We start from the raw sequence: 13,614 nt of genomic DNA, 5'->3' as shown, positions 1-13,614 counted from the left end.
GTGTCTGGAGACATGCTATCTGGAGATGATTAGACTCCCTGAGGCTCTGTAGGATGTGTGTCTGGAGACATGCTATCTGGAGATGATTAGACTCCCTGAGGGTCTGTAGGATGTGTCTCTGGAGACATGCTATCTGGAGATGATTAGACTCCCTGAGGGTCTGTAGGATGTGTCTCTGGAGACATGCTATCTGGAGATGATTAGACTCCCTGAGGCTCTGTAGGATGTGTCTCTGGAGACATGCTATCTGGAGATGATTAGACTCCCTGAGGGTCTGTAGGATGTGTCTCTGGAGACATGCTATCTGGAGATTATTAGACTCCCTGAGGCTCTGTAGGATGTGTCTCTGGAGACATGCTATCTGGAGATGATTAGACTCCCTGAGGCTCTGTAGGATGTGTCTCTGGAGACATGCTATCTGGAGATGATTAGACTCCCTGAGGCTCTGTAGGATGTGTCTCTGGAGACATGCTATCTGGAGATGATTAGACTCCCTGAGGCTCTGTAGGATGTGTCTCTGGAGACATGCTATCTGGAGATGATTAGACTCCCTGAGGCTCTGTAGGATGTGTCTCTGGAGACATGCTATCTGGAGATGATTAGACTCCCTGAGGCTCTGTAGGATGTGTCTCTGGAGACATGCTATCTGGAGATGATTAGACTCCCTGAGGCTCTGTAGGATGTGTCTCTGGAGACATGCTATCTGGAGATGATTAGACTCCCTGAGGCTCTGTAGGATGTGTCTCTGGAGACATGCTATCTGGAGATGATTAGACTCCCTGAGGCTCTGTAGGATGTGTCTCTGGAGACATGCTATCTGGAGATGATTAGACTCCCTGAGGGTCTGTAGGATGTGTCTCTGGAGACATGCTATCTGGAGATGATTAGACTCCCTGAGGATCTGTAGGATGTGTCTCTGGAGACATGCTATCTGGAGATGATTAGACTCCCTGAGGCTCTGTAGGATGTGTCTCTGGAGACATGCTATCTGGAGATGATTAGACTCCCTGAGGATCTGTAGGATGTGTGTCTGGAGACATGCTATCTGGAGATGATTAGACTCCCTGAGGCTCTGTAGGATGTGTGTCTGGAGACATGCTATCTGGAGATGATTAGACTCCCTGAGGGTCTGTAGGATGTGTCTCTGGAGACATGCTATCTGGAGATGATTAGACTCCCTGAGGCTCTGTAGGATGTGTGTCTGGAGACATGCTATCTGGAGATGATTAGACTCCCTGAGGGTCTGTAGGATGTGTCTCTGGAGACATGCTATCTGGAGATGATTAGACTCCCTGAGGCTCTGTAGGATGTGTGTCTGGAGACATGCTATCTGGAGATGATTAGACTCCCTGAGGCTCTGTAGGATGTGTGTCTGGAGACATGCTATCTGGAGATGATTAGACTCCCTGAGGGTCTGTAGGATGTGTCTCTGGAGACATGCTATCTGGAGATGATTAGACTCCCTGAGGCTCTGTAGGATGTGTGTCTGGAGACATGCTATCTGGAGATGATTAGACTCCCTGAGGGTCTGTAGGATGTGTCTCTGGAGACATGCTATCTGGAGATGATTAGACTCCCTGAGGGTCTGTAGGATGTGTGTCTGGAGACATGCTATCTGGAGATGATTAGACTCCCTGAGGGTCTGTAGGATGTGTATCTGGAGACATGCTATCTGGAGATGATTAGACTCCCTGAGGGTCTGTAGGATGTGTCTCTGGAGACATGCTATCTGGAGATGATTAGACTCCCTGAGGGTCTGTAGGATGTGTCTCTGGAGACATGCTATCTGGAGATGATTAGACTCCCTGAGGGTCTGTAGGATGTGTGTCTGGAGACATGCTATCTGGAGATGATTAGACTCCCTGAGGCTCTGTAGGATGTGTGTCTGGAGACATGCTATCTGGAGATGATTAGACTCCCTGAGGGTCTGTAGGATGTGTGTCTGGAGACATGCTATCTGGAGATGATTAGACTCCCTGAGGGTCTGTAGGATGTGTGTCTGGAGACATGCTATCTGGAGATGATTAGACTCCCTGAGGGTCTGTAGGATGTGTGTCTGGAGACATGCTATCTGGAGATGATTAGACTCCCTGAGGGTCTGTAGGATGTGTGTCTGGAGACATGCTATCTGGAGATGATTAGACTCCCTGAGGGTCTGTAGGATGTGTGTCTGGAGACATGCTATCTGGAGATGATTAGACTCCCTGAGGCTCTGTAGGATGTGTCTCTGGAGACATGCTATCTGGAGATGATTAGACTCCCTGAGGCTCTGTAGGATGTGTCTCTGGAGACATGCTATCTGGAGATGATTAGACTCCCTGAGGCTCTGTAGGATGTGTCTCTGGAGACATGCTATCTGGAGATGATTAGACTCCCTGAGGCTCTGTAGGATGTGTGTCTGGAGACATGCTATCTGGAGATGATTAGACTCCCTGAGGCTCTGTAGGATGTGTGTCTGGAGACATGCTATCTGGAGATGATTAGACTCCCTGAGGGTCTGTAGGATGTGTGTCTGGAGACATGCTATCTGGAGATGATTAGACTCCCTGAGGGTCTGTAGGATGTGTGTCTGGAGACATGCTATCTGGAGATGATTAGACTCCCTGAGGGTCTGTAGGATGTGTGTCTGGAGACATGCTATCTGGAGATGATTAGACTCCCTGAGGGTCTGTAGGATGTGTGTCTGGAGACATGCTATTTGGAGATGATTAGACTCCCTGAGGGTCTGTAGGATGTGTGTCTGGAGACATGCTATCTGGAGATGATTAGACTCCCTGAGGGTCTGTAGGATGTGTCTCTGGAGACATGCTATCTGGAGATGATTAGACTCCCTGAGGGTCTGTAGGATGTGTCTCTGGAGACATGCTATCTGGAGATGATTAGACTCCCTGAGGGTCTGTAGGATGTGTGTCTGGAGACATGCTATCTGGAGATGATTAGACTCCCTGAGGGTCTGTAGGATGTGTGTCTGGAGACATGCTATCTGGAGATGATTAGACTCCCTGAGGCTCTGTAGGATGTGTGTCTGGAGACATGCTATCTGGAGATGATTAGACTCCCTGAGGCTCTGTAGGATGTGTGTCTGGAGACATGCTATCTGGAGATGATTAGACTCCCTGAGGCTCTGTAGGATGTGTGTCTGGAGACATGCTATCTGGAGATGATTAGACGGTCTGTAGGATGTGTCTCTGGAGACATGCTATCTGGAGATGATTAGACTCCCTGAGGCTCTGTAGGATGTGTGTCTGGAGACATGCTATCTGGAGATGATTAGACTCCCTGAGGCTCTGTAGGATGTGTGTCTGGAGACATGCTATCTGGAGATGATTAGACTCCCTGAGGCTCTGTAGGATGTGTGTCTGGAGACATGCTATCTGGAGATGATTAGACTCCCTGAGGCTCTGTAGGATGTGTGTCTGGAGACATGCTATCTGGAGATGATTTGACTCCCTGAGGGTCTATAGGATGTGTCTCTGGAGATATGCTATCTGGAGACAACACAGGCCTTTCATTAAAATGCTGTAATGAGAATGTGTGTTATTTAGATACTTATAAATTGGGACGGAGGGAACACTGAAAGACGAAGGGAAGTTGGGACGGAGGGAACACTGAAAGACAACGGATCTGTCCCAATGGCACCCTATTCCCTATATAGTGCACTGCTTTAGAACATTTAGTGCACTATATAGGGAATAGGGTGCCATAGGGCTCTGGTCTAAAGTAGTGCACTATATAGGGAATAGGGTGCCATAGGGCTCTGGTTTAAAGTAGTGGACTATATATAGGGAATAGGGTGCCATAGGGCTCTGATCCAAAGTTGTGCACTATATTTAACAAATATATATACATTATTTCACCTTGATTTAACCAGGTAGGCTAGTTGAGAACAAGTTCTCATTTACAACTGCGACCTGACCAAGATAAAGCAAAGCAGTGCGACACAAACAACAACACAGAGTTACACATGGAATAAACAAACATACAGTCAATAATACAATAGAAAAAGTCTATATACAGCGTGTGCAAATGAGGTGAGATAAGGGAGGTAAGGCAATAAATAGACCATAGTGGCGAAATAATTACAATATAGCAATTAAACACTGGAGTGATAGATGTGCAGAAGATGAGCTCCGTTAGACTATCCTACCAATCACTGGAGAATAAACTGGATGAGCTCCGTTAGACTATCCTACCAATCACTGGAGAATAAACTGGATGAGCTCCGTTAGAGACTATCCTACCAATTGTACGTTTGTTAATAGAACGGAGGGGAGAGGCGGGTTATTTTGTTTCCTAAGTAGTTTCGTCTGGGTGCCCGCACTTCGGCCTCTCAGGCAGTCTTTTCCTTTTATGAGTCTCTGGGATCAGGGCCTGGTCCAGTCTCTGGGATCAGGGCCTGGTCCAGTCTCTGGGATCAGGGCCTGGTCCAGTCTCTGGGATCAGGGCCCGGTCCAGTCTCTGGGATCAGGGCCCGGTCCAGTCTCTGGGATCAGGGCCCGGTCCAGTCTCTGGGATCAGGGCCCGGTCCAGTCTCTGGGATCAGGGCCCGGTCCAGTCTCTGGGATCAGGGCCCGGTCCAGAGTGAGCAGTATGTTTGCTACGGTGCGACATCCAAATTGAGGTTAGTGATCACTGTTCTGATATCCAGAAGGTATTTTCAGTCATAGTTAACAATGGCGGAAACATTATGTATGTATATAAAAAGAGCAGAATTGGTCATGAGTCCGTAAAACGGCAGATATTCATTGCAGCAGTCTGATCCTTGACGTATTATATCCTGTTCATTTTGTCTTGTAGTATTTATTTGAGTGAAGTCAGAAGAAAAGTGGGACACTTTTAGTATTTCCATCTTCTGTAACCTCTGCAGACACACTGAGTGAACAAAACATTAAGGACACCTTCCTAGTATTGAGTTGCACCCCCCTTTTTGCCCTCAGAACAGCCTCAATTCTTCGGGGCATGGACTCTACAAGGTGTGGAAAGCGTTCAACAGGGATGCTGGCCCGTGTTGACTTCAATGCTTCCCACAGTTTTGTCCTTTGGGTGTTGACAAACGAACATTGTTGCAGTTCGTGACACTCAAACCGGTGTGCCTGGTACCTACTACCAATTATGATGTTTTTAAATGTGTCTCAAATTGTCTTTATAATGTGTTATTTTGCATAATAAACCTGATTTGATTAAAATAATAATGGCTATTTGGCTGTTCCATTTATTGCCCTGTGTAAAAACGTGTGGATGTGAACCAATATGCATTGAATTTGAATCTGATAAGATAATGTTAGATTCATATAAATCAGATTATTCAAGAATCAATGACGGACACCAAGAAATCTAAAGATTGTGCCTTTAAATCGCGCGCGGCATACAGTTCGCGCGGCAAACAAACGCAGCAACCAGCAGCGTTTTCTCCTAACCTGCTAAAATAAATCAAATCTGACGTTCATTTGACAAACGCTGGATGACCAAGTGCCTCCGCCTTCACTAAATAAATGGTATATATTTATATATATTATAATACAACAAAACAAATACATAGGACATCACTACACGTATATTTTATCTGAAGAAAACATAAAATAACAAAGTTTAAAAAATCTAAAAAAAATCACTACATATGAATTGAGTTTACAAAAATGTAAGTACCTAAAATAAGGTTACAATTGTATAGTTGTAAGAATACAGTAAGAATGTAATTCAATATTCAAACCAATACCTTCAGGATTTAATTAATTCAATCGCATTTTTGCTTTGGAGAACATGTCAAGATAGATGCTCAATGTATGTTGAAAGGTTGCCCCCTGCTGGATAAGACATGTAATACATTCGGAAGATGACTTGAACTCCAACCACAAGATCCCTCCTAGAGGGACATTCTTCTGGAATGCAAAATATTCCTGAAATTGAATGGAAGAAAGCTTGGTTGCTCCCTCATAAATTTTGTATATCAAATAAAGTAAAAGAAATTCACTTGAATATCTTGCACGAAATATACCCTTGCAATAACCTGTCTGAATGCATGGACTTCGAGGACATAATGATGCCTTTTCTGTGATAAAGGGAAGCTATTATACACATGTTCTACGAGTGTGACGCTGTGAAGTTATTTTGGAGCGAGTTAATTATTTATATGTTTTATTTCATTAAAGAGACCCATGTATTTACAATGAAAGATGTTACTAAAATGAAAACAGAACATTTGAATTAGTCGTTCATTTCTTCATTCTGTCTGGTAAATACACAAAAACAAAAAAATCTGTCGCCAAATGCAATATATTTTTACTTAAAATAAAATATTTTATAAAAATCTCTAGAATTAGTCAATAACCATTAAAAATCACTATTCTAAATGAATGGTAATCGGTTTGCCGCGATGACGTCATTGACGTGGTGCGTAATGTGAGCGTAAGGTGAGCGTAAGGTGGACAGACGGAAGGTTGACTAAACACTAACCAGCGCGGCAGATGAGAAAAGTTTGTTTACTTCGTTGATGTGGCGGCAAAACCAAAACATGGAGGCGAGTGTGGACCGCGGACTAGATGTGGAATGTGTTGTTAATCGGTGGATGGTGGATTATTATGTATCTGTGGCGTTTGAGGCTTTCAAGAATGATCAGGACACTGATTTCTGTGAGATCAGAGACATCCTTCAATGTGAGTAACGTTTGCTCACAAAAACTAGCTAACGTTAGCATCTTGTCGAACCCAATACAGGTTTCTATACCGTCTCTGCCTAAGATAGCTACGTTAACTCCCGTGTTACCAGTTTGTTTAGCTAGCTATGCTTATAAACGTTTTGTTTCATACCATGGGTTACCTAGCTAGTTAGCTAACTGTGTGGTAACGTTAACTGTCAGCTAGACCAGTTGGTATGACTAGATCCCTGGTGAACAGTTTAGTTTTGGTCCTAACTTTAGCACCACACAGCTGATTTAAATAACGTTAGTCAACTCATTATTTATTATTTGAATCAGCTGTGTGGCGGAAGGACAAAAACTAAACCTTCATCCAAGGGGTGCGTTCAGTTCGTTTGAATGTTTGCTACGGTGTGGAGCGTTTTGTACTGAACGACACGTTTTCCCAAAAACGTTCTTGAACAGACTTGTTTGGTCCGTTCGGTGGGTGTGTCGGGTTTGGCTTGAAGCGGTGATTGACGTTGTTAAAGACAAGCGGTGCATTTTTGAAGCCAGAACCCCTCACCGTTTTTCAATTGGTCGTTCAGTACAGCACAGTTTTCTTTAATTTAAAGTTATGTTGCGTTTTTATGTACTGAGCGCTGCCCAGGACAGAGTTTGGGAAACGCTGAGTTAGTTACACACATTTATTTGACCATTATTTAACTAGGCAAGTCATTTAACAACAAATTCGTATTTACAATAACGGCCTAAACCGGACAACGCTGGGCCAATTGTGCGCCGCCCTATGGGTCTCCCAATCACGGCCGGTTGTGACACAGCCTGGAATCGAACCAGGGTCTGTAGTGATGATTCTAGCTCTGAGATGCAGTGCATTAGACCGCTGTGCCACTCGGGAAACTCATCCAGACTAGCTACCTCTGGAAAATCCTTCTTCTCCACATGTCGGGTTTCCACGGGTTACATTTGCAGACATTTTTGCTCAATGTGAACCACAATTCAAACCGGTTTTTAAAACATAAGCAAATATGCCCCTTATCTTTCATATCAGTGAGAAATAATATTTGAAAAAAACAAATATATATACACTTTTATCAGTTTTTGCACAGATCCAGTCTGTGTGTGCATCCGGTTGACGAACTATCCTTCCTCCCCAGTTAAAGGCTCTGCATGGTCGATCTGAGGCCTGAAGTGGCAGAACAGACATCAGGGCTTTCATACTTCTAGCACTTAGCAGAACTGTTGTCAAGGAAGTTGTCAAGGAAGTGAGTTTGTGTTTACACAGGACTGTACCGCCCCCACCTACCGTCAACCAATCATGTTAATGCGGAACTATACAGAAGCCCTCTGCATTGTTACAACATTTGAGAGGCTCACGGCGACGTGGTACGTGGCTTGATTTGACCTCTGCATGCCCCAGAGGTACCGCTATGGCGTCACACCCTCCATACGAAGGTCCGACCACATTTCGGATCAGGCATAAATTGGCTTTTACGCTGATACACACAGGTGTTCGGGAAACACGCTAGATGGCTCATCAAATCTAAATCCAATTGTATTCGTCACAACCTGCATCACATCCGGCTGTGATTGGGAGTGCCGTAGGGTGGCGAACAATTGGCCCAGCGTCGTCTGGGTTTGGCCGGGGTAGGCCGTCATTGTAAATAAGAATTTGTTCTTAACTGACTTGCCGAGATAAATAAAGGTTAAATAAACATGCCGAATACAACTGGTGAAGACTTTAATGTGAAATGCTAACTTATGCTAACTGATGGTTTGGGGGTAGAAGCTGTTCAGCAGTCTGATGGCTTGGGGGTAGAAGCTGTTCAGCAGTCTAATGGCTTGGGGGTAGAAGCTGTTCAGCAGTCTGATGGTTTGGGTGTAGAAGCTGTTCAGCAGTCTGATGGCTTGGGGGTAGAAGCTGTTCAGCAGTCTGATGGCTTGGGGGTAGAAGCTGTTCAGCAGTCTGATGGCTTGGGGGTAGAAGCTGTTCAGCAGTCTGATGGCTTGGGGGTAGAAGCTGTTCAGCAGTCTAATGGCTTGGGGGTAGAAGCTGTTCAGCAGTCTAATGGCTTGGGGGTAGAAGCTGTTCAGCAGTCTAATGGCTTGGGGGTAGAAGCTGTTCAGCAGTCTGATGGCTTGGAGGTAGAAGCTGTTCAACAGTCTGATGGCTTGGAGGTAGAAGCTGTTCAGGAGTCTGATGGCTTGGGGGTAGAAGCTGTTCAGCAGTCTGATGGCTTGGAGGTAGAAGCTGTTCAGCAGTCTGATGGCTTGGGGGTAGAAGCTGTTCAGCAGTCTGATGGTTTGGGGGTAGAAGCTGTTCAGCAGTCTGATGGTTTGGGGGTAGAAGCTGTTCAGCAGTCTGATGGTTTGGGGGTAGAAGCTGTTCAGCAGTCTGATGGCTTGGGGGTAGAAGCTGTTCAGCAGTCTAATGGCTTGGGGGTAGAAGCTGTTCAGCAGTCTGATGGTTTGGGTGTAGAAGCTGTTCAGCAGTCTGATGGCTTGGGGGTAGAAGCTGTTCAGCAGTCTGATGGCTTGGGGGTAGAAGCTGTTCAGCAGTCTGATGGCTTGGGGGTAGAAGCTGTTCAGCAGTCTGATGGCTTGGGGGTAGAAGCTGTTCAGCAGTCTAATGGCTTGGGGGTAGAAGCTGTTCAGCAGTCTAATGGCTTGGGGGTAGAAGCTGTTCAGCAGTCTAATGGCTTGGGGGTAGAAGCTGTTCAGCAGTCTGATGGCTTGGAGGTAGAAGCTGTTCAACAGTCTGATGGCTTGGAGGTAGAAGCTGTTCAGGAGTCTGATGGCTTGGGGGTAGAAGCTGTTCAGGAGTCTGATGGCTTGGAGGTAGAAGCTGTTCAGCAGTCTGATGGCTTGGGGGTAGAAGCTGTTCAGCAGTCTGATGGTTTGGGGGTAGAAGCTGTTCAGCAGTCTGATGGTTTGGGGGTAGAAGCTGTTCAGCAGTCTGATGGCTTGGGGGTAGAAGCTGTTCAGCAGTCTGATGGCTTGGGGGTAGAAGCTGTTCAGCAGTCTAATGGCTTGGGGGTAGAAGCTGTTCAGCAGTCTGATGGCTTGGGGGTAGAAGCTGTTCAGCAGTCTGATGGCTTGGGGGTAGAAGCTGTTCAGCAGTCTGATGGCTTGGAGGTAGAAGCTGTTCAGCAGTCTGATGGCTTGGAGGTAGAAGCTGTTCAGCAGTCTGATGGCTTGGGGGTAGAAGCTGTTCAGCAGTCTGATGGCTTGGGGGTAGAAGCTGTTCAGCAGTCTGGTGGCTTGGGGGTAGAAGCTGTTCAGCAGTCTGATGGCTTGGGGGTAGAAGCTGTTCAGCAGTCTGATGGCTTGGGGGTAGAAGCTGTTCAGCAGTCTGATGGTTTGGGGGTAGAAGCTGTTCAGCAGTCTGATGGCTTGGGGGTAGAAGCTGTTCAGGAGTCTGATGGCTTGGGGGTAGAAGCTGTTCAGGAGTCTGATGGCTTGGGGGTAGAAGCTGTTCAGCAGTCTGATGGTTTGGGGGTAGAAGCTGTTCAGCAGTCTGATGGCTTGGGGGTAGAAGCTGTTCAGCAGTCTGATGGTTTGGGGGTAGAAGCTGTACAGCAGTCTGATCTGATGGTTTGGGGGTAGAAGCTGTTCAGCAGTCTGATGGTTTGGGGGTAGAAGCTGTTCAGCAGTCTGATGGCTTGGGGGTAGAAGCTGTTCAGCAGTCTGATGGCTTGGGGGTAGAAGCTGTTCAGCAGTCTGATGGCTTGGAGGTAGAAGCTGTTCAGCAGTCTGATGGCTTGGGGGTAGAAGCTGTTCAGCAGTCTGATGGCTTGGGGGTAGAAGCTGTTCAGCAGTCTGATGGCTTGGGGGTAGAAGCTGTTCAACAGTCTGATGGTTTGGGGGTAGAAGCTGTTCAGCAGTCTGATGGCTTGGGGGTAGAAGATGTTCAGCAGTCTGATGGCTTGGGGGTAGAAGCTGTTCAGCAGTCTGATGGCTTGGGGGTAGAAGCTGTTCAGTAGTCTAATGGCTTGGGGGTAGAAGATGTTCAGCAGTCTGATGGCTTGGGGGTAGAAGCTGTTCAGCAGTCTGATGGCTTGGGGGTAGAAGCTGTTCAGCAGTCTGATGGTTTGGGGGTAGAAGCTGTTCAGCAGTCTGATGGCTTGGGGGTAGAAGCTGTTCAGCAGTCTGATGGTTTGGGGGTAGAAGCTGTTCAGCAGTCTGATGGCTTGGGGGGTAGAAGCTGTTCAGCAGTCTGATGGCTTGGGGGTAGAAGCTGTTCAACAGTCTGATGGTTTGGGGGTAGAAGCTGTTCAGCAGTCTGATGGCTTGGGGGTAGAAGCTGTTCAGCAGTCTGATGGCTTGGAGGTAGAAGCTTTTCAGCAGTCTGATGGCTTGGGGGTAGAAGCTGTTCAGCAGTCTGATGGCTTGGGGGTAGAAGCTGTTCAGCAGTCTTATGGCTTGGGGGTAGAAGCTGTTCAGCAGTCTGATGGCTTGGGGTTAGAAGCTGTTCAGCAGTCTTATGGTTTGGGGGTAGAAGCTGTTCAGCAGTCTGATGGTTTGGGGGTAGAAGCTGTTCAGCAGTCTGATGGCTTGGGGGTAGAAGCTGTTCAGCAGTCTGATGGCTTGGAGGTAGAAGCTGTTCAGCAGTCTGATGGCTTGGGGGTAGAAGCTGTTCAGCAGTCTGATGGTTTGGGGGTAGAAGCTGTTCAGCAGTCTGATGGTTTGGGGGTAGAAGCTGTTCAGCAGTCTGATGGCTTGGGGGTAGAAGCTGTTCAGCAGTCTGATGGCTTGGGGGTAGAAGCTGTTCAGCAGTCTAATGACTTGGGGGTAGAAGCTGTTCAGCAGTCTGATGGTTTGGGGGTAGAAGCTGTTCAGCAGTCTGATGGCTTGGGGGTAGAAGCTGTTCAGCAGTCTGATGGCTTGGGGGTAGAAGCTGTTCAGCAGTCTGATGGCTTGGGGGTAGAAGCTGTTCAGCAGTCTGATGGCTTGGGGGTAGAAGCTGTTCAGCAGTCTGATGGCTTGGGGGTAGAAGCTGTTCAGCAGTCTGATGGCTTGGGGGTAGAAGCTGTTCAGCAGTCTGATGGTTTGGGGGTAGAAGCTGTTCAGCAGTCTGATGGTTTGGGGGTAGAAGCTGTTCAGCAGTCTAATGGCTTGGGGGTAGAAGCTGTTCAGGAGTCTGATGGCTTGGGGGTAGAAGCTGTTCAGCAGTCTGATGGCTTGGGGGTAGAAGCTGTTCAGCAGTCTGATGGCTTGGAGGTAGAAGCTGTTCAGCAGTCTGATGGCTTTGGGGTAGAAGCTGTTCAGCAGTCTGATGGCTTGGGGGTAGAAGCTGTTCAGCAGTCTTATGGCTTGGGGGTAGAAGCTGTTCAGCAGTCTGATGGCTTGGGGGTAGAAGCTGTTCAGCAGTCTTATGGTTTGGGGGTAGAAGCTGTTCAGCAGTCTGATGGTTTGGGGGTAGAAGCTGTTCAGCAGTCTGATGGCTTGGGGGTAGAAGCTGTTCAGCAGTCTGATGGCTTGGGGGTAGAAGCTGTTCAGTAGTCTAATGGCTTGGGGGTAGAAGCTGTTCAGCAGTCTAATGGCTTGGGGTAGAAGCTGTTCAGCAGTCTGATGGTTTGGGGGTAGAAGCTGTTCAGCAGTCTGATGGTTTGGGAGTAGAAGCTGTTCAGCAGTCTGATGGTTTGGGGGTAGAAGCTGTTCAGCGGTCTGATGGCTTGGGGGTAGAAGCTGTTCAGCAGTCTGATGGCTTGGGGGTAGAAGCTGTTCAACAGTCTGATGGTTTGGGGGTAGAAGCTGTTCAGCAGTCTGATGGCTTGGGGGTAGAAGATGTTCAGCAGTCTGATGGCTTGGGGGTAGAAGCTGTTCAGCAGTCTGATGGCTTGGGGGTAGAAGCTGTTCAGTAGTCTAATGGCTTGGGGGTAGAAGATGTTCAGCAGTCTAATGGCTTGGGGGTAGAAGCTGTTCAGCAGTCTGATGGCTTGGGGGTAGAAGCTGTTCAGCAGTCTGATGGTTTGGGGGTAGAAGCTGTTCAGCAGTCTGATGGCTTGGGGGTAGAAGCTGTTCAGCAGTCTGATGGTTTGGGGGAAAAGCTGTTCAGCAGTCTGATGGCTTGGGGGTAGAAGCTGTTCAGCAGTCTGATGGCTTGGGGGTAGAAGCTGTTCAACAGTCTGATGGTTTGGGGGTAGAAGCTGTTCAGCAGTCTGCTGGCTTGGGGGTAGAAGCTGTTCAGCAGTCTGATGGCTTGGAGGTAGAAGCTGTTCAGCAGTCTGATGGCTTGGGGGTAGAAGCTGTTCAGCAGTCTGATGGCTTGGGGGTAGAAGCTGTTCAGCAGTCTTATGGCTTGGGGGTAGAAGCTGTTCAGCAGTCTGATGGCTTGGGGGTAGAAGCTGTTCAGCAGTCTTATGGTTTGGGGGTAGAAGCTGTTCAGCAGTCTGATGGTTTGGGGGTAGAAGCTGTTCAGCAGTCTGATGGCTTGGGGGTAGAAGCTGTTCAGCAGTCTGATGGCTTGGAGGTAGAAGCTGTTCAGCAGTCTGATGGCTTGGGGGTAGAAGCTGTTCAGCAGTCTGATGGTTTGGGGGTAGAAGCTGTTCAGCAGTCTGATGGTTTGGGGGTAGAGGCTGTTCAGCAGTCTGATGGCTTGGGGGTAGAAGCTGTTCAGCAGTCTGATGGCTTGGGGGTAGAAGCTGTTCAGCAGTCTAATGACTTGGGGGTAGAAGCTGTTCAGCAGTCTGATGGTTTGGGGGTAGAAGCTGTTCAGCAGTCTGATGGCTTGGGGGTAGAAGCTGTTCAGCAGTCTGATGGATTGGGGGTAGAAGCTGTTCAGCAGTCTGATGGCTTGGGGGTAGAAGCTGTTCAGCAGTCTGATGGCTTGGGGGTAGAAGCTGTTCAGCAGTCTGATGGCTTTGGGGTAGAAGCTGTTCAGCAGTCTGATGGTTTGGGGGTAGAAGCTGTTCAGCAGTCTGATGGTTTGGGGGTAGAAGCTGTTCAGCAGTCTAATGGCTTGGGGGTAGAAGCTGTTC

The 13,614-nt window shown here is 47.6% G+C and overlaps 1 protein-coding gene across 1 annotated transcript in view; it reads left to right on the top strand.

Annotated features, from left to right (window-relative positions):
- Positions 1-6,416: 6,416 nt before the first annotated feature.
- Positions 6,417-13,614, top strand: part of LOC139575421 (telomeric repeat-binding factor 2-like) — a 37,008-nt gene continuing 29,810 nt past the window's right edge. The window contains exon 1 of the mRNA XM_071400370.1: positions 6,417-6,653. Coding sequence (XP_071256471.1) covers positions 6,491-6,653 — 163 coding nt within the window. The 5' untranslated portion in view covers positions 6,417-6,490. The remainder of the gene's footprint in view (positions 6,654-13,614) is intronic.

This window comes from Salvelinus alpinus, chromosome 5 (genome assembly GCF_045679555.1).
Source record: "Salvelinus alpinus chromosome 5, SLU_Salpinus.1, whole genome shotgun sequence".
NCBI classification, from domain to species: domain Eukaryota; kingdom Metazoa; phylum Chordata; class Actinopteri; order Salmoniformes; family Salmonidae; genus Salvelinus; species Salvelinus alpinus.
This window is presented reverse-complemented; position numbering and strand designations above follow the sequence as displayed.